We start from the raw sequence: 21,765 nt of genomic DNA on the forward strand, positions 1-21,765 counted from the left end.
GATGACTGCTATTAATTGCCAACTCAGCAGGACCTACTGTCAGAACAGTGTTCTTCTGTGTTCATAGCTTAGCTAGTAGGAGAGCAAGTAGTAGAAAGGTTCTTGGTTCATGGTTAGGCCTACATAGAAACTGGGGTATTGTACATTAGGCGCCCGGCCCGCTAGCCGCGCACGGGGCTCTAGCGAGGGCGCGCTTATTTTGGGGTACCAAAATCATGGGATAAAAAATTCCCCAAAAAAAGTTTTAAAAAAATAAATACATGGGGGACCCCCTGGGAGTGTTGGGACCCCCGCGGACCCCCATGAAACATCGCGGACCCCTTCGGCTGGGTTTTTTTTTTTCATGAAGGTGGTTGCTTGTTTCTGGCGCACATCTGGCAACACTGACCTGTCTGCTTGTCTTTTCCCAACGTGGCAACCCAGATGCCGAGTCGTGTGTTGTTGTTGTGGGGAGATTACAAAAGCGGCTGAGTGGTGTTGGTTGTCTTTGGGATGTACATGGCACGTGAATGACGGACATATTACCGTGAGTGTGGTGTGATAGAGACATGACTAAAGTGAAAGCAACGGCGCGGGTTGAAGCGAAGTGCTTGCGTGTGTTGTTGTTGTGGGGAGATTTCAATAGTGGCGGTTGCTCGTGCGCGCGCATCCAGGCAGGCGCATGGGCAGTTCTGCCGATGCAACTTTGACCTACCGAGGCACAACAGGTCCACAACAGGTCGCGCATGCGCGTTATTCCCAATTGTATAATAAGATAAAATGTGAAAACAGCATGCCCTGAATAAGTCCTTAATGGTGAAATGAGCCAAAATCCTCGATACTTTGCACATGTAAGCAACAAATAAATCTTGAAATGTCATTTCCCCACTTCTGCATAATATCAGATTGATGTTTCATTCCGAAATTTTATTCTCAGAGCTTTTCATCCAAAGTAACTATAAAAAGTTTGTTCCGTTTTTAAAACATTTCATGAACCTGATTAAAACAAGTGCTCTCATGTTTTCCATTTCCAAGTCCTCAAGAACATATTTGAATATGGCTTACCAAACATTTCACATGGTCTAGTAAATACCGACATTGCTGTATCACTCATGCTACATCTGCCTGACTGTTAAATCAAGGACTGAGGCGCTCAGTGGTGTGATAAATGTCCTGGTGGTGTGGTTGCGTGCTTCAGAGCGGCCCGTTGACTGACTGCCCTCCTCAATCCAGCCACTCCGTCAACGACCTGCTGACATGCCAACCCCCACGTGGCATTAGCGTCGCCGCTTGGTGCCCCCTTTTACCAGGCGCCCGAGACCCTGTCCATTTATCAGACACGCACAGACCCACACCCACCAGCAGGCACTTCTAAAGACCCCAATGACCTTTTATTAACCCTATTATAAGTTTACTGTGTTATTCTGAGCGGTACCTGCATGTTCTATCAAGGTTTACGGCCCCCGCACAGCATTAAAAAGATAAGGGCAGTTTAGCTATGCGCAGCTGGAGAGGTGGGCGACGCTCGCATGAAAAAAGTACACATGGAAATCTTCTGAGACGACAACGTTTCTACCAGATTCTCTAATGAATTTGTGTGTATGTGTGTGTGTTAGAGATAGAGAGAGCAGTGCATCCTGTCCAAGCCTTTGGAGCTCCCGCGGAACACGGTGATGGCTGTATAATGATGCCGGGGTAACGAGACACAGCCATCCATATTGTTTATCACTCAGTGACCCCGTCGCCATATGGCTTTCACAGACACAGGCGGAGCGCTTCATAACAATGCTATGAGTGATATGACAAGAACGAGGGACTGTATCGCATTTCTCCAAGGCGAATGTTAATTTTTTTCCCCCGTCTCAATGTCAAGAATGCTGAGCATCTGGACCGCGCTGCTGGTTCCCGAGCCGCTGGAGCGAGTGTCGGGAACGAGGGAGGGCGGGAGGCGGCGCTGGTGGCGGGGGTGGCGTTCGCTCCGGGAGCAGTTTGTTCGTTTGCAGCCGTTTGTCGTTGTCCCCGGCCAGCGCTTCGTCGTGGGGATACAGTACTGAAACATAAGGATTTGTTACCACTGGAAGAGATCCCTGTTTCCAATTACATCAGAACCAAAATTTCCACATCACTTTAGAGAGAGTTAGAGAAAAAAAATAAAGGCAAGAGTAAGGGAGATATAAAAGTAAGAAAAGCAAGTGACTAAGAGGAAAGAGCATGGAATGAGTTTTTTTGTTGTTGTTGAGGTTGAGCGATATCCCCAACTGTCCCCTTCCAAAGAACACACAGCTAAATAGGTCATTGGTGGACATAGGACATGCTCACTTGCATTAGAAAGAGGCTGAAAACAGCTTTTCAGACCATGTGCTCTGCTTGGCCATCAGGCAACGGGATATTGAATAATAGCGCTCCACTTTTTGAGACAGGGTGAGAGAGTAAGACACACAAAGAGAGAGATATAGATATAGGTATAACAGTGTTTCAGAGCATATACGTATGCGTTTTCATACACATTTTGTTTTGGGTTTTCTGATCAAAAATAAATAAATAGAATCCTATTTAGGTGGTACTGGCACATATCCCTGAATGTTGATTTCTCTTGGACGCGTTTCCAGAACTAGGAGGAGGAGCTGGCCACAACATTGGACAGAACATGCAAGCCCAGCAGCAGGCCCAGCCTGCTCCCGGCCGTTCCAGAATCTGCGCTGCTGTTCCATTGCCACAATAAGCTGAGGTGGCAGGTCATTTGGATCTAGCCCGACTTGTTGTGGCTTCTGTGTTTTGTCTACCATGTTACGGCAATGGCTAAGCTTAGCTGTCCTGGAGCGGTCCAAACGGCATCCTTTCATCTCCATCTGGGGGGAAAGAGAGGTTCTAGAAAGCCACCGCCAAAGCCATCATTCCCGCAGCCTCCGGGGCCTAACGTCCCATGGTCCAGCACCGCTAGCCTGAATGCAGCGCGCTACACTGGGCAAAGCACTCCTCATCCTCCACACCCCGTATATCTGTCTTTGTCCTTCTTACTGTCTCAGTCATTCAGCCCCTTCTCTTTTGCCTAGAGATATTCCCAAGTTTCTCCCTCTGTGTCTGTTTGCCTCATATCTTACTAGCTCGCTGTGTCTTTTGGGAGGAAAGTTGAGAGGCAGGCAATTTATGAAACAGTAAAACCTCTCGGACTACTTGAGGGACTCTTACGTTGTGTTGCTTCAGTTTGGCCCATGTTGCAGACACATCTATTAAGATCTGAGCAATCCGCAGTGTGAAAGTTATGCTGCCAAACGCCACCGGCTCTTCAGCTGGTGGCCAGAGCCCACAGGACAGAACAGAGGAAGGGACGAGACGGTTTATACGTGATATTCAATGCCAACGGCATGTGCAAAAATGCATCCTTTTTGAAAAGCTTGGTCTAACCTGAATCCAGAGATCCGCTTTAATGAGGTCCTGCAAGTTGGAATGTCTTTGCTCCCCGGAACGAGGCATGATCCCTTGACGGCCAGTAATTGTTTGTAGTCCTTGAAAAGACATGCGTTCAGGGTTCAGCCCTGTGGTAGGGAAACAGTCAATAATATGATTGGAGTGATGGTTGATTGCACCTGGGCTGGCTCGTGGTAGTAGTGAGTGAAGTCATTTTTCCATGCCGAGTGCAGCCCTAACGAACATCTTGCAAAAGCCACTTATTTTTCTATTCTCCCCAATGATAGGAGTTATTTGAGACCACAACATTGAAATATCATTGCGCTTGATAATGGAAGGCTCAGACCCCTGACCTTTTTTAATGTGGAGAAGTGGTTAGTCCTTTGGAGCTGGTAATGGGAGGCTTGTGGCTTCGAATCAAGCATAGACCCCCGCTGTCAGGTTCCTGGGCCAAGTGTTCTATGTTACCTCTCTCTCCTCAGCTCCAACCAGCCACCATTATATCCCCAGTATATCCCCACTGCTGGTCGCATTGTAAGTTATGCTAAAGGCTCACAGTGTCTGCTCGGCGAATACATCATGTAGTTCTATAGAGTTCCATGTCTGGTAAGTGAGGCCGCACCAGTCAAGCGGTCACTTAATCCAGTCAAGCGGTGGCCCCCTGCCACTTCACGCTCGGCAGAAGGGAAGGAAGTACCAGAGAATTCATTTTGTCGACATGCAGTGAACCCAATAAGGCGAGGCATTAAAAGTGTCTGCGGGAGACGAGATGCAGAGGAGCAGGGTTACGAGGGGTAAGTCAGACAGAGCAGAGTTCGGGTTTGAGATGGCTAGACGAAGCCTTTTGGGCTTACGACACATCCTGCCCTGTCCTGTCCTGTCCTGTACTGTCCTGTCCTGCCCAGTCCTGGCTGTGAACACGGGGCCTTAAACACTTCTCCTGCTCTCGTCCCCAGGTTCAGGCCCAGCTCCCTCATCCGCCCACCCTCTTGTCTAGAGTTTCTCCCTTCAGACCAGGAGTGTTTGCATAAGTGCAGGAATCATCATCAGCGCAATTGCTCTAACTGACCACTGCAGCGGGCCATCAATCTCTATTATTTTCACCACGCTGCTTCTCGTAGTTGTCATTAGCGTGGTCGTCACTCTACTAATACCTCTTCCTATGGTTTTCTGTTGCAGCTTAATTGATTGCAGCTCTAATATTGCCGCCCGACCTTCCTCCCCGGCTCTCTTTCACTTGCTATACATTTCGCTGTGCCGGTGGGAGACCTGCGGATAAATTGTGAAGAAGTAAATCAAGGCGTGAGTGGATTAGGCTACACGGTCTGCAGCTGCTTCTCCCGCCGCCTCCCTTTCTGTCCGTCGACATTATTTTCCTTGGGACAGGTTTGAAGCATGTTCGCCGAGCCATGTTTGAAATATTGACCCCGCTAAGAAAGCTCCCAAATGTTGTCACAAATCCCAACCCCCCCCCAACAACCCCCAATGCCGGCAAGCCGCACACACATTTTGCTCTCAATAAATCCCTGATAGATATACGAGCGAGGGTTAATAACTCATCCGGCACCTGGGAGCGAGGGAGAGAGCTGGGGAGGGAAACCGAGCAGAGCACCACGTTCATTTCCTCTATTCATTTCAGGAGGAACAAGTTCATTTTCACCAGACACACACTTTGTCTTTCTGCATGCCTCAGGTTCAAGGATAGAGCAAAAAAAAAACAAGCCCTTGGCTTGGAGTCATTGTTGTACGAGGGGGAAAAAAAGGAAAGAACTCCCCAAAATATGGACTAACCAATAAATCCGTCTTCCAGCCGGTCGGCCTGTTGTCTTCTCCTGGCATGGCGCGTCAAGAAACAATGCCAGAGAGGTCACAGTGTAATGTTTAGGTCATATTTTACATCCATGTGCACTCAGCGGCGTTAGATTAGCCCCTGTAATTAAGCCCCCAGGTCGTTGACCCCTGCGACCGCCAATGTGATCGAGTATTATGTTTAATGCATTTCACTGTTTGAACTTTTTTCAGTTTTCACATAAAAAGTCACATCTGACGAAAAGAAAATAAATAAATGTTCTTTAACCGCTGTGTGGGTGTGAGAGGGGAAGTGCACAGTAAAAATCCAGAGCATTATTTAACTCTGAGAGAGTTAAAAATGGACCCGTACGGGTCTGGGAGTTCGAGCGGTTGCTTCCCCTTTACCGTAAGGCCCTGGAGGCTTTGGCCTGGCCTCCGTGTCTTAAATGACCGTTCTACCGTCCTGCGCAACATCACACCGGACTTTCGGACTCTCTTGATTGGGCTGACCCAGGACCGTAGCCACAACAGAACCTAGTGGTCCACTAGAACATGCTGCCAGGTCCACTGTACACTGCTCCACACGAGAGGGTCTGGAGCGGCCGCGCCAAGTCAAACTGAACTGAAGCCAGGCGCGGCCCGCAGGAAACAAGTGGGTCCACCCTGTAGCGGTGGAGGTTTGGCGCAGTGTGTTTCCTCTTTTCTTAGTCTCTCTCTCCCTCTCTTTCTCTCTGGCTACAGTGTGTGATATTACAGCTCTATACATGGATGACTGGATCTCTCTCTCTCCTGCTGTCTTTGTCTGTCTCTCCGCTCTTGTGTACACATGTTGGCTCCTGCACAACCATTGTGGGTTTTGCTTAGCTCTCTGTCTGTCTGTCTGTCTGTCTCTCTCTCTGTCTGTCTCTCTCTCTGTCACTCCCTCTCTCAACTCTCCCCTCGTCCTTGCTTGTCCACTCGTACATTCTTCCATTTAATGTCAGCTTAGCGGGATCCTTGTTTAGTTCTTGGCTTTTAGAAAAGCTCTGTTGTTGTTTGAAACTGGCCTTTGCGTCGGGTTGCTCTGAGCCAGGTCGTCGGGTTCAGCGTTACACACTGACCCTTCCGGGCAGTGTGGCAGCTTGTCCTCTGCTGCTTGTGCCTGACTGGCTCTAGCAATTGATTTGTTTCCCCTTCAGTTACTTATCTTTAACCCATTAAGACATGAAGCCGATTCTGCAAATGTCCTCTAAATCCCAACAGTTTCCTAAAGAATGTATGTTGTTATATCAGTGGTTCTCAAACTTTTTCATAATTGTCAAGGACCCCCAGAATTATATATATTTGGCCGCAGACTCCCCCACCTCAAAATATTTGGTTCCAGGGACCCCCCAGTAGCAAAGATTTGAGTTATATAAGAAAATGTTATATACTATATACTAATAATATATACTGTATATTCACAGATTTGCACACATATTCAAAATCTTTCAAAAATGGCAGATCTACAAGTTCATAGCACAGCACTCAGTGCCGTGCTATGAACTTGTATATCTGCTATTTGTGAATATCAAAAGGGTAAAATAATGCTTTTTTTTAGCTCAAATCTAAAAATGACACAGATGCGTTCCTGGTCTTAATGGGTTAATGCGCAGTGCAACCTTTTTAAGGTTTCCAGTGCCGGCAGGGATTGGAATTGAGGAGTTAGTTGTGAGAGACTTAAAGAATTGAGAATGCACCAAGACCGTAGAGGAGACATGCGACTTCACACCTGGGGAGAAGAGAATAAAGTGAGGATCCTTCTCTTTTCTTTCCTTTCTCTCCTTCATTTCCTTGCCTATCAATACCTTGCGAATATTTATGGATTTTCCACATCTCTCTTCTGTACTCCCCTTCTTCGCCTCACCTCATGTCTCTTTAAATCTCCTTTTCTTTTTTACTATTAAGTGGTGGGAGTTCTGAAGTTGTAAATGATTGAAGGGACCAGCTGCCCCTCAGGCAGGCCTGTAGGTGGTCGTGCTTCTGGCGACAAGGCCCGCAGAACCAGGCATCACTTGATCAGATACCACAGACTTTTTAGCCTTGCAGTGGCCAGGCGGCTTTGCATGCCAGGCCTCTGGGTTAAAACCCTGTGGGAGTGGCTTGAAATGAGTGAAGTGCACATGTGCTGTGTTTTTAAACCATCTCTTGTTCGTGTGGATTTTTCTCTCATCTTTCCTGTTCTCCCTATATGCACCCCCTCTCTCTACAACACAACGTTCCCAGTGAGGCATTAAGGCTAGACAGAATCTGAGGAACACGGCGCAGGATATCATCCTCACACAGTACATCCTGTGAGTCTGAAGAAAAAACTAAACTAAATGGGAAGCAGAGGGCTGAGAGTGGCAGATGACTATCTGTCTGTCTGTCTGTCAGTGCTCATGTTTGTCCAGCAGCAACTAGAAGCAGCTCCGGACATGATTTCAGTCAGTCAGTCAATCTTTAACCATGGCCACGCCGCCAACCTGCCCTTACGCTGCCAGTAGACTCGTGCTCTAAGCTAGCCAGCCGGTCAGGCCGGCCAAGTCAGTCAGTCATTCAGCCCGCCAAGCATGTCAACAATTGTTTTCAATCAATCACTTTCAACTTTCATGATTTCCCCCACTTTGCTCCATCTAAAGCTTCTGTGGCCCTCCTTCTCCGGCTCCTGCTCGCTCTCCGTCTCGGGCCGATGAGAGACACCCTCAGAGAGGCATCCAAGTGACTCAAGTGTTTTGACGTTTTGGACGGCTCCGCTGGGAACGTGTTTAGAGTTTCCTTGGATGATCAGTGAAAAGTTCAAAGGGTTTTCGAGTGTGGTGCGGTTGAGTCCGCGTGACCCTTTTCTGATGCGTTAGAAGAAGACGGGTGGGGGGTGGCCCTCGAGGCACGTAACCCGACTAGACTGCGCTCTGTGTGGGCTTGACCCTTCGTCAACCCCCCCTCGGTGGAGTGGCTCATGGCCAGAGGACCCAGAGTGAAGCAACAAACGTCAAGAATCTGCTTCTACTCTCTGTCAGTCATGCTCCGGGCCTCTGTTTCATTTGGAAGGTGCTGCCGTCACTTGCTCGCTTTGTGCTCCCACCCGAGCGGCCCCGTTTCCCCTCCTCCTCGCCTAATCTTGAAACCATCAGCTCCCCAAGTCTGCTTCTCTTTAAATTGAATTTGAAATGTTCATTCTTTTTTAAGCCGGGTTAGTAAATCCCTCTGGGGGCCTTGTGGATTTCACCACGTGCAGTTCTGAGGGGAGTCAGGCGGGGCCACAGGACTACTGATGTGCACACCATGTTTTTCGCTCACCATCATCCAGACCCGTCTTATCAACACGCAGCGTTGACCGCTCTCTGGGCTCTCTGTAGCCCGGATAACTACATATGACACTGTCCTTGCTGGCTCAGGAGCTATATTTGGTACATAGACAAGTCTGCTCACTACACTGAAATTCATTTCAGAGGAGCTGTGTCATTCAGTTCAGTTTGGTTCAAAACTCGGGAGGGGGCTGCCCCCCCCCCCCTCTTCCCAAAACCTCTGTTTAGCAAACACGCATGTGGTTTGGAGGCCTTCTGAAAGCACGCATGCCATCTGTGCAGCTAAAACCAAAGTACAAGAACATACAGTAAGCTGAGAAGCTGTCCCTTTGGGATTGATCAGAAGCTAGGATCGTTGGCGTGGCCTGTGATTGAGTTATTTTGCTTGATTTGGTATCTGTGCAGCTAAAACCAAAGTACAAGAATGTACAGTAGGCTGAGAAGCTGTCCCTTTGGGATTAGAAGAAGCTAGGATTGTTGGCGTAGCCTGAGATTTAGTTTTTGCTTGATTTGGTACAGCGTCGTTCCTGGAACAACAGGAAAAGATGGGGACAATGGCAGGAAGTGAAGGCTGTGAGGGAATGGCTTATTGCCTCCCGGTTTCCTGGAGTGTCCAGCCAACAGCAACAGTTGTACAGTATGGACTGGTTTTAATTTAGCCTGTCACTTTGTCACTCTGAGGTATGCTTATTACTGTGTGTGTGTGTGTGCGTGTGGGGGGGGGGGCTGGGGCATGTGGTGGGGGTGAAAGGTGGCAATGTCCATGCTTGCATGTCTTAGCTTGTTTTTCCAAGTTAGTCCTGTTATGTTTGCCTGTTTGTGCATTCCTGCATAGTACGGCTCCGTACGTATTACACCATTATTCAGCATATGTGCAACTGCACTTCTGTCTTGAATGTGTGATTGTGCGTGGACATTCATCAGGTATGGATGTGCATTGCGTAAGTGGGTGGTCGTAGCGCCCACCGTCGTGTTGATGGTCTCTTTTCCTGTTCCCTCTCTCCAGGCCTGTATGAGCTACTGGCAGCCCTGCCCTCCCAGCTCCAGCCTCATGTCAGCAGCCCAGAGGACAACACCTTCCTCCATGACATGTTTGCAGAGAGGAGCCTCCACTCGTTGGTCAAGGTAAAAAGTCGTCTCTGTAGCTCCCCCTTTGAAGTTTGTTTTCGTGTGTGTGTGTGTGTGTGTGTGTGTGTGTGTGTGTGTGTGTGTGTGTGTGTGTGTGTGTGTGTGTGTGTGTGTGTGTGTGTGTGTGTGTGTGTGTGTGTGTGTGTGTGTGTGTGTGTGTGTGTGTGTGTGTGTGTGTGTGTGTGTGTGTGTGTGTGTTGTTTATCAAGGCATTTGTTTTGGGGGAACCTCTCCTACAGTTAAAAGTGAAGTCAATTATATTACAGGTAGATTTTCACTCTCAGAGTTAATTACTTAAAGATAGGGTAAGTGATATTTCTTTCAATTTTTTTTTTCAAACTCTGTATTGTAATAGTAATCATTGCTATAGAGTGTTTAAGTATCAGGGGTTTCTCCAGCTCTTTCGTAAACAGAAATTACATTTTCAGCTGGGTCACCAATTTCATCCAATCCAATTTTGTCTTCTCACGTCTTTGTGCAATCACTTCCAATTTCACTTAACACATTGAATGCCAAAAACGGTCCGGACCGTTTTTGAGGGTCCAAACGAGAAGTGCCGAAAACGGTCCGGACCGTTTTTGACCCAATTCTATTTTTATACATGTGGGCCACGTGGGGCGCTAAAACGAAACTTTGACATCACCCAAGCAGTTTCTGAGAAGAAGAGGCTGGATGTGGCTCCATGTCAAAAATCCTTCCGGTCGGCGTTTTCAATGTTATCTCCTTGATTAAAAGCTTAATATCTCCATTTCTTTTTAATGTGGTGGAAACGAGCCGTTTTCGATCGGCGATCACGCTGCAATGGAGGGTCGCGTTGGAAATATTATTGTTCCAGGCGTTAGTCGGGACCCTCCGCCGTCTCGCACGCACGCTTTGTTTACATGCATTTCCGCGTCGGGGCTTCTCACAGCACAAAATGTATAACGCAAGTGGATGGAAGAAATGCTGGCACTCAACGTATAATATTTTAATAAACCTCTGGCACCCAATGTGTTAATTGTATATGGGTTCTCTCTCCTAATTGGATACAATTGCTATACCGATCTGAAAATGCATTACATTTTTTACTTAAGAGCTGGTAAGACAGGGAGACCCTTGTTAGTGAACAAACACTCTATAAGCAATGATTGCTACCGCAATATAGAGCTATTCAACACTTATTCTAACAAAAAAAAACATCACTTACTGCACCTTTAAAGTCCTATTTTATATTTCGTCATACGGTGGTGTTGTGTGGCGAGCCCCCCTAAAAGTTCACAACGCGTGACACCATGAGGTGTTGTAGGCTACTAGGTGCATGTGAGCATGTAGATCGTCTATTTTAGCGATAAAAAAAAAAAGATTTGCTGAAGGTTAATCTGGTTAAAATGAATTTCATTGACATTTTGCAGTGTATTGAGTGACACACACCCACTCAATCTTGTTTCTCCTCTCTCCATTCCTTCAGTTCCACTTTGCCCCCCCCCCCGTCTAACCCTGGTCTCATCTATGCATTACACACTTCCTAACTTTATTGTCATTCCAAACTCGCCTTCCCACCCATATCGCCTGTCTCGCCCGTCCACCGGAGTGAATGTCGAATCTTATATGTGTTCCTCCACCATGGCCTTATTCCTGCCTGTTAAACCAGATACACTGTAGCTATACGTATATGGAGAAGATGAGCAGCAACACTTGATCTCTTCTCTTTACGCTGCAACAGTTTAGATGGTGATAATGGGGGAACCACATGGTGTCTGGGGCCGTACCTCTGCCCCGTACCTAACCTCATCTTCACCGGTGTTCCTGTGTCCCCAGTCTCCCTCCTCTCTTGCAAAAGAGAAACCAAGTGTCTCTGTCTGTAATGCAATGAGATTCCTTACAATATCTGCTTGTTCGTCGTCTGTTTGACCGGGAAATGTATTGTTGTGCAACATATGGGCGGAGAACGCATCTCTGTCATTTTAGATGTCTTTGGCTATTAGAAGATAGCAGATATACAAGCTCATAGCTGTGAGCTCAAGCCCATGAGCTTGTGGATTTGCGATTTTTGAAAAATCTTGAACATTTATGCAAATCTTTGAATATATATATATTTTAAAGGGAACATTTGTGACTCAAATCTTTGCTTCTGGAGGGGTCCCTGGAACAAAATATTTTGAGATGGGGGGGTCCGTGGCCAAATACATATCATTTTGGGTGGTCCTTGACATGAAAAAGTTTGAGAATCACTGATAGAGCAACATAGTTATATATTTTTTTTAAACAGTCAAGATTTACACCCCCATCTCAAAATATTTTGTTCCAGGGACCCCCAGAAGCAAAGATTTGAGTTACAATTGTTCACTTTGAAAAATATATTCTAAGATTTGCAACAAAAAAAAAATAGAATGCTATTTTTGAATAGCCAAAGAAATCTAAAATGACAGAGATGCGTTCCCGGTTTGAATGGGTTAAAGACCCACTTGCCGCAAAAATCAAGTTAATTTTTTTGCTTACCTGTGAAAATCCTTGTAGTTTCCAGCACCGTGCATATCTCCAAAGAATCAAAAATATTGAATCAAGCAACTTAAAAACTGTTGCTTGGGAGCACACAATAGCCAGAGTAGATGGAAAATTACTCTGTTTTTAAGTGAAATACCCCCTTTTAATATAGTGTTTTACAAGTAAAGTCCACTCAGCAGACATGCACTCACTAATCCAGGTTTGACGCCATGCACCACAACTCGGATGGGGTGTGGCGTCAATTAGATCCTCACTAAATGCAAGCATTTACATGCATTGGTCAATAAGGTATCCAGGCCTCCAGGGACGTTGAGTAATACAAAAGAAGCGTCCCTCCGTTCCTGACACCACTTGGGTCCCGTCAATGAGGAAATGAATCGCTTTTGGTGCATTTGGTGTTTCACGCCGGATGTAGTCTGTGAATACTTGTTGTTTTACCACATTCTGGAGGATCCTACATATACAGTACAAGTTCTATTCATAGATACTGGAATACTACTTGGGGGCAAAGATAGTAGAGAAAGGATAAAGGTATTGTAAAACCACTTTAGGGTTTTAAGGGGAGAATGTACCGTTTTTGAACAAGGATGATTTTTCTGCAGATTTAAACCACACCAGGGGACACGTGGACAGTAAAAATGTGTTTCAAATGTGGAATATATTTTTCCTTAAGTCAACTGACTGACTCATTGGTTATAAAGCAGTGTTTTATTGTATCAGGCTGTTTTTATACGTGCTGGCAGGATATACATACCTTCCCTCCCTCGTTGGTGGTCTTTCCCCAGCCAGGATCTATCATTCATTATGCCACTGAGACAATTCAGAGAGAAAAATTGATGCAATTTTCATCCCCCTCACTCCCTCTAAAGAACCCTTTTTTTCTGTGTTGGCGTGTTTGCTCTGGGTCCGGGGTCGTAACGCACCAGCGCAAGTGTGTAGAAGTGGCTGACTTACAGTATGCAGTGGTGGAAAAAGTACTCACATTTTTTACTTAAGTAAAAGTATCAATACTGCAATATAGAAATACTCTGTTACAAGTAAAAGTCTGGAATTCTAAATGTACTTGAGTAAAAGTACTAAAGTATTGGTATCAAAATGTACCAAAAGTACCAAAAGTAAAAATACTCATTATGCAGAATGTCCCATTTCAAGTTCTCAAATGTATAAAAATAGCAGATCTACAATAGCAGATCTACAAGCTCACAATGCGACGCATTGTGAGCTTGTATATAGGGCTGAAGTGGTTAATGTATGTTTTGTAATAATAATCAAAATCTAGTAACTAAAGTTTTCAAATAATTGTAGTGGAGTAAAAGTACAATATTTGCCTCTGAGATGTAGTGGAGTAAAAGTATTGAAAATCTTAAGTACTTTAGTAAATTGTACTTAAGTGCAGTATTTGAGTAAATGTACTTAGTTACTTTACACCACTGAGTACCGGCATACCTCAGACGGCTGGAGTGAAAAGAGGCGGAGGTCGGGATTTGGGGGAACGAAGCCAGACGGGTTTCATTCGGATGGCTTGGCTTGTTATGGATTGCTCCAAGAATAAGGGCTCTTTTACACTGATAATGATGGGTAGGGTCCATCCATGCTCAGGCTCTCATTCGCGTCGGCCCCCAAAGAAAACAGATAGGGCGATGCTAATGAAGCCCAGCTTTATATTTCTGGGGTATTTAGCCAGGCATGTGGGTTGGAGAATCTATAGAAGGCCTCACCTGGCATTCTAACCACCACTTAATCCACGAGGGGAAGTCAAGGGCACAGACAATGTGGGCGTTGTTGAGTATTTAGCATGCTGACTAGTAAGTACTGTACAACCTATTAGGGGATGAGATGAATGAGCTTGTTGCTGAGAATTGTTAATGATGATGTAGTTTCAATACTCTTTATCCATTGGTTCTGCGTAACGTGCTTGTCAATAACATGTTGTACCAATAGCGAGAGAGATATGATTTTAAATAAGCTAATTGTTTATGTCGCTGTGCTATGATGCCTCTGCACCAAGTTCTGTCAAGAATCCACGCCTCAGGGCATGGTGGCGCGGTCAGTATCGCTGTCGCTTCACAGCTAGAAGGTCCTGGGTTCGATCCCCGCCGAGGACGTTGTGGGTGCTGGGGGCGTGTTCTCTCCTCCGCGTCATCAGTGCCCATACCCTAGGTGGGGTTCTCCCCGTGTCCCCTAGGGTAGGTACCCTCACAACAAACATGCAGTAGTCCTGGTCTCTATACTGCCTCCCTCTGGTCAGCTGGGGCAGCATAACGTGTTCCTTCCACGTGCTACGTCCTACCGGGGGAACTCCCCCCTGTCAGGTGATAAGAAGCGGCCTGCTCACTCCTCATGCATTGAAGGAAGCATGAGCTCAGTTCATGGCTCTCCCTAGGCTGGCAGAGGGCAGAGTAGGGCCCAGGATTACAGCTTAGGCATTGGCACTGGTTGAAAAAATGGGTTACAAAATCGTGGGATAATAAAGAATCAACCTCACTGTTTAATATCAGATGCTATTTTAGTGTTAATTTAACTCTAAAGGTCCTTACACACCGGGGCGATTTTTTTCATGCTAATAATACGTTTTTTTAAAAAACCTTATAAAGTCAATGCAAGCTTCCACACCAGTTTCGCGGAGCGAAAAAAGCGTCTTTTAACACATCGAGTGCCATAAACGGTCCGGACCGTTTTTGAGGATCCAAACGAGAAGTGCCGAAAACGGTCCGGACCGTTTTTGACCCAATTCTATTTTTATACGAGTGGCCCACGTGGGGCGCTAAAACGAAACTTTGACATCACCCAAGGAGTTTCTGAGAAGAAGAGGCTGGATGTGGCTCCATGTCAAAAATCCTTCCGGTCGGCGTTTTCAATGTTATCTCCTTGACTAAAAGCTTAATATCTCCATTTCTTTTTAACGTGGTGGAAACGAGCCGTTTTCGATCGGCGATCACGCTGCAATGGAGGATCGCGTTGGAAATATTATTGTTCCAGGCGTTAGTCGGGACCCTCCGCCGTCTCGCACGCACGCTTTGTTTACATGCACTTCCGCGTCGGGGCTTCCACAGCACGAAACGTATAACGCAAGTGGATGGAAGTAATGCAGGCACTCAACGTATAATATTTTAATAAACCTCTGGCACCCAATGTCTTAATTATTCGGAACGAGTCCGAATTTTGCGTATATTCGCATATTCGCCGGTGTGTAACCGCCTTAAGAGTGTAGAAATGGACCCATAAGGGTCAATTTTCTGACTCTCTGAGTTGGAATGGTGCTCAGGATTTAGTGCATGTCAAGTAGTTTGCGATAGGATTAGCTAATGGATTCTGTGGAAACAAAGGCCCGGGCCCAAGTACAAGTTTGATTGGGCAGAAAATGTGTCAAGACGTGCATTGGAATACTCTGCGTTACCAGCTGTATAGATGGAAGCAGGGCCAGAGAGAGGCTTGGAAGTGATTTTCCCTCTTTCTACTTTACGGGGGAAAGCCAACCGATTAATGAGCTCAGTGATTGTTGAGGGCTGACATTTTGGACACGCCTAGCATGTCCATTTTTTATGCGTGTTTGTGTATCCATATGCACACAGAGACATCGTTGGACATGTTATGAAGTGAACTGCCATCACTGCATGATGTAAATTCCACCTTGACGATGTGCCAGTCAGATACTGGATGGGGAATTTATAAATATATCACCCACAGAGCCTCGAGAATAACGCTGTTCACTGATGCTACTGTAGCATAATATACACCCCCAATAAAGTTGAACTGTGGGAAACCCATCTGTCCCTGTTAAACCATCAGAGTCACATCAAAGAGCAACATTCCTTTTTTTCCACAGACTGTGTTGTTTGTTCGACCTATTTTCCCTTTCTCCTTCTTCCTGTGGTCAAGGGAAATTGAGACGCTTTTAGAGTCTCTTATCATTAGCACGGAGGCGTAAGTGGAGCAGGTTCCCATGCCAACTCGAGACAGGCAGAAACTGTGTATGTTTCCTCCGCTTTTCTACCTGGTACAGAGACGCGAGCCAGCCTGTCAACCGGCGAGCCAACGAGCGGGAGGGAGAGAGACGGAAGGACATCGGAGACGCACAGTAGTACAGAACAACCGTCTCACCCTGCTGGAGGACCCGACGGTCGGGGGGGGTTCAGGTTGAACATGGCTAACGTCAGTGGCACGCCATTAATAAAAGCTTAATCGTCCCTTTCCTCCTGCCCCCACCACCAAGCCTCCGCGGATTCTACCTTCCATTCCGCGGGTCTTGGAAGTGGATACTTTGAAAGAGGCTAAACAGCGCAGTCAAAACCCACACATGTCACACTAATCTGACAGGATCAACAGCCTAGGTCACTCATATGGAAATGCTCAGGCCTCACCTGGGTAATTATGGAGCATCAATGGCTGGACAGTTTGGAGGGAGAGAGAGAGAGAGAGAAGAGGACCAGCAGAGGAGGTGTCGGAGACAGAGCGTAAGAGGAAAAAAAAGAGAGCATTTGGCCTAGTTAAGACTTAAACCAGACACCTCTCCTCTGTGTCTGTCGTCAGGAAGTCGGGTCAGCGAATCACGTCCCTTCTAATCTGATTATGTCACAGAGAGATGAGACAAATATTTTCGAGTATCGTGTTTCAGTGTGGGCCCACATGATCGCTCCTCTCTGGAGACTTTTCATCGGCGCGGTGTCGGGCCGTGACGAGAAATGCGAATGGCGTGGTGTGTGTAGAGCCATCACGGCTGAAATGACGCAGACGGCGCACCCCCCCTCCCCCTTTCAATTAAAGTCAGTCACTTAAGTGTGTTTTCTATAAATTCCACCGCGCTCACTGTTCCCCTGCCAAAATCCCGCTCCACAAAAAGCCACAGGAAATATAATACAACGTTCAATTTCCACCTGACACAGGTACAGGGCCCCTTTTCAGACCCACTTTCTGTCAGCAGGCCTTCAAGTGAGCGTGGAGCATTTTTCATTTGTGGTCAAGTCAGTTTTCCCTTTAATTCTGTTCTAGTTAGAAGCTAATAGGCTTGGCGCCTTGTTTCCCAGTTCTATTTATGTGGGCTTGGAGGTTTGTTCCTCAACGCTGCAGCGCTGTAATGACATGTAAAGGTGCCTAACGTGATGCTTGTACCCAAAAGGAATCTTTCCACTGGCTTTTATTCTTTGGCATGACATTGTTTGTGATGAATGGAGTCATTCTGAGACAAACTGGACACTGTTCCCCGAGTACTGGATTCGGAATTTCATGAATACCTGGACCGGGTTCTGGGTATAGCCCAAATGTTGAGACTCCAGACTGTTATGTTTTACTGCACCAATGGTTCGGCTACTACATACTTTGGGACTTTAAAGACTCATTCTTTGGGTATTTATCCTACTCACACCCTACACCTCAGAACATCTCCATACTGTACATCGCCTCTCCAGTACCAAGAGAGTTTCCTCGAAAAGGCTGCAAGCCCTCTCCGAGCCATTTAAGCCTCATGCCCCGCACGCTGCAATAAAGACCAGCTAATGGTCTCTGGTGCAGGGCCTGTAAATCTATACCATCGACTCATGCTGTCTGTGGTTTGCACGTCCTGCACCCTGGCCATCTCTGAGGTCCATATTTATTATTTTGAAGGAACAGGAGCCCTCGTGGGGAGCAGAGCAAACACCTGCAGGCTGCTTGGGAGAAGCTAACGGTCATCCTTGGGGAAGAGTGACCTCCATACGGCAGTCCACCCTCCCGACTAGCTCGGTTCCTCTACTGAATGCACTCATTTACAGCACTGTACACTCAACGGAAAAGTCAAGGGCTTTAGAGCTGCAGCAATAGTAAATTAAATGCTATTATGGATGGTGCAGCCTGTGGCTGTTGTGATTCAACTTGCCATTTGCTCCCAGAAAATGTACTTTCTGACACGAGCCGGGCTAGTTATTTATGGTCTGAAAACCTCCATCGCATCCAAAATAAATCCCCCTCCGTGCAACATTATACTCGGCGCTTAGGCTACCTTCCAAATATTTTCATAAGTGTTTAATGGCCGAGCACAGCATGAAGCCGAGAAGAGATCATGCTCAACGTCCACAAACAAGCACCTCTGCACAGTGCCAGAAGAGCCAGACGGCGAAGGAGGCCAAAGGCAGGAGTTGTGGTAGTATAGGAGCAGGCAAAGAGAGAAAGCTCACTTCTAGAGCAGATGAGCTGCATGGCCTGTGTAGATGACTCTACTGCAGCGCAAACTCACTGACTTGAACCGTGTCTGTAGGGCAGTGATTCTCAAACCTTTTCATGCCAAGGACCCCCAAAATGATATGTATTTGGCCGCGGACCCCCATCTAAAAATATTTTGTTCCAGGGACCCCCCAGAAGCAAAAGTTTGAGTTACAAATGTTCAAATGTTTAAAAATACATATATTCAATTTGCACAGATTTTCACGATTTAAAAAAAATTGCAGATCTACAAGCTCGTAGCGCAGCACTCTTTGAATAGCCAAAGTATAAAATATGGTTAAAGTGGTTCAAATGATTGTGAAGCTATATTATAAAATTTTGCTGGGGACCCCCTGGTATCCCCCCCAAGGACCCCTGGGGGTCCCCGGACCCCACTTTGAGAACCAATGCTGTAGGGCACAGGGGGCAGGATGGAGAGGGGAAAATAAGGAGCGGCCTATACCGATCCACCAATCCCTTTTCTATCAGTCAAAAGTCTGCATTGGTAATCAAGAGAAGTCTCCAGAGTGAACCCAGAACCATTATTCCAGGTCACTTTGGTCAAACCCCTGATTTCCATTTTTGTGTTCCTCCGGAGAAAGAAAGAAAAAGCACCCAAAGTGAAACCAGAAGGTCTACGGTACAAAGCCAATCTTAATAGGACATGGAGCAGAGTAGAGAATATGGAAAATAAAGGTTCATGGTGCCATATATTGTATTTACAGCTCCCTAGTGGGGCTGAGAGCTGCCTGAAGACATCACGGGTCAACGTACTGCTCACCTGGAGTTAAAACGATAAGTCTGGCCCGAATTTATACATTGAGCCGACTACCTTGAATAGTCAAATCAATCTGAGCAACATAGTAAGCCATGTGCATTTGTCCTGGCGGTGTGCCCTCTTCCATCCTTAATGTTGTTTTCAAAGTCGGTAGCTTCGATAAATCATTTGAATGGATGGTTTGTTTAATGTATGCCACCTGCCTAGTGTATTGCTAGTGATGTTTTTATGCTGTGTGCCTAATGAAAGGGGATATTAGGAATTGAAACGCAAATAGAACGGCTCCAATGAAGGTGTTTGCTGTTCGCCTGTGGTTTGTCAAGTGTGTGTGCGTGTGTGTGCGTGTGTGTGTGTGTGTGTATGCTCGTGCATGAATCTCCTGCTCCAGTGTTGTTCCCACTCCCCAGACAGACTCCTAATATTCAGCAGCGCACAGCCTTTGTCACCCATACAGAATGAACAGGGTCTACACAAGAGTGCAACAGGGGCCCTGCCTCTCCCTTCCCTAGAGCTCAGAGAGGAAATCTATCCTCTAACTTAAAGGAGCACTTCACCCCTGGAAGAAGTTCCAGGGGTGACCACAGGGGGGACCACAGGGGGACCACAGCGTATCACTGCCTATAACTTCAACTCCCAGAATGCTTTGGTGCCTTGTGGCAGGGGAGGTTCCATGTGGGTGTGATCTCCAACAATAACATCCAAACAGCATGCCAGTGTCGCCATGTCTGCTTATTATAAGCGGCTTCTTTCTAAAATGTAGTTGATATTTGGGCTTGTTTCCAAATGTTTTGATTGCTGTTTAAACCAGTGGTTCTCAAACATGTTCATGTATTTTTCCACAGACCCCCATCTGAAATTATAATTTGTGGCAGGGAGCCCCTAACAAATATGTGTCAAAAATATTCCACATTTTGAAAAGCAAATAAAAATATTTTGCAAAAAATCCACATTTTGGACTTTTTCCCCCTCAAGATTTTTTTGTAAATAGCAGATCTACAAGCTCACAATGGGTTGCGAAGCGTTGTGAGCTTGTAGATCAGCAATTTTCAAATATATAATATCCCATGTCTAGGTAAAGTGCTCTTGGCATAGTTATTTTTCTTTTGGGCTTGTTTTCATAGACCTGGCTGCTTATTTCTCTCACAATATCTGGCAACACTGGCTGTCCTCGCAAACGTTCATCTAGTTACATATTATGTCCAAGGATTCGTTAGTGATGTCATATCACTGGGACATATAAGTATCTTCATGCAGTTTCACTTCCGTGTCGCATAGTATTGACATCACTGTCACATCCTTGGTATTATGATCCTAGCCTTTCGTGACGGTGTTTGTTTACCAGCGCTGCTACTCCACGCTGTATTTTTTTTTCAAGCTTGCGCTTATGAAACACTACACAGGATTATTATTTCATGTCAACATTCAAGTACAACTATCAGAAGATAACTCAGGTAAAGTAATGCCTCACTCTACAAGGGCCGCTGGCCGCAGCTAATGGGAGTGGCCGAGTGGCGAAAGAAGGTTGAACAAAGTGTTACGGACACCCCATTGGGGCTGTCTTTTGAGATGGTCTGACTGAGACACGCCGAGACATGTAGTGCGGAAAGGAATGAGACCAATCTCTCATGATGCAAATAACGTCACGAATATTGCGAAGATTACTAGATATCTAAAAACACAGATTATTCACAAAAAAAACCCAGGATCTTGTTTCTTGACTCCTAAACTTCATTAAAAGACCGAAAACTTCTTCCAGGGGTGAAGTGCTCCTTTAATGATATGGTTGATACAGATGCCTGGCCTGTTGCCCTGCTCTCTCCCTCTCTCCCTGTCTGTCTCTCTCTCCCTCTCTCTCTCTCTCTCTTTCTCTCTTGCTTGCTGCATCTGTTGCCGACTTTCAATAAGCTGTCACATTCTCCAGGCCTTTTCCACGACAAACGAGAGACGAGCATGTTACGCACGAATTCCGAGCTCAGGCGCCAGGCCTCCGTGTATAGGGCCGTGGTCAAGGCAAGGTGCTCGGTGTGTGCTTGTGTATGTGACCGAGAGGGAGATGTGTTTCACCTGAAATTGTTAACATCCTGCCTGCCTGCCTTGCATCCACTGTTTATTCAATGGATATTAGTTTAGTTGATGTGGCATGACAACAACAGACACACACACACACACACACACACACACACACACACACACACACACACACACACACACACACACACACACACACACACACACACACACACACACACACACACACACGCTCGTGCAATAGTTTGGTTGGCTACAATTTGTGCCCTTTTGTGTTGTGAGTAAAAGGGTAAAACAATCATTGCTTTAGTGTGGCCTTAGGGACACTGTCGAGACAAAGTCTAAGGCTACTGGTCAGTGTAACTTTAGGTGGAGGTCATTTAGTGGAGTCATCTTCATCTCCAGACATGACTTGAACCGCACCATGCTTTCCAGCACCCGATGCCTCTGTGCTTGTGTCAAAGCTGGGGCTCCGCTCTGTAAACCAACCCCATGTTGTCTGAAAGCTCTCTGAACGCACTGTCTGACAGCTATTTCAGTAGCAACCCTGTACGTCTGTTTGCAGTCCCCCCTTCTCCTAAACTTGGTCTGGTCCATGGGTGAGGCCCCATGGACCAGACCAAGTTCAGGAGAAGGCGCCTTGACAAGGTGTTCTGGATCAGACCAAGAGATCGGACATGGGGGGATTAA

At 46.3% G+C, this 21,765-nt stretch overlaps 1 protein-coding gene across 1 annotated transcript in view; it reads left to right on the forward strand.

Moving 5' to 3' along the window:
• The window catches only part of mpp7a (MAGUK p55 scaffold protein 7a), a 160,535-nt gene that overhangs the window by 40,591 nt on the left and 98,179 nt on the right, over nucleotides 1–21,765 (forward strand). Inside the window, exon 4 of the mRNA XM_080417489.1 lies at nucleotides 9,490–9,608. Within this exon, the coding sequence (XP_080273615.1) occupies nucleotides 9,490–9,608 (119 nt within the window). The remainder of the gene's footprint in view (nucleotides 1–9,489; nucleotides 9,609–21,765) is intronic.

This window comes from Gymnoscopelus braueri (assembly GCF_963280865.1).
Source record: "Gymnoscopelus braueri genome assembly, chromosome: 21".
Lineage (NCBI taxonomy): Eukaryota > Metazoa > Chordata > Actinopteri > Myctophiformes > Myctophidae > Gymnoscopelus > Gymnoscopelus braueri.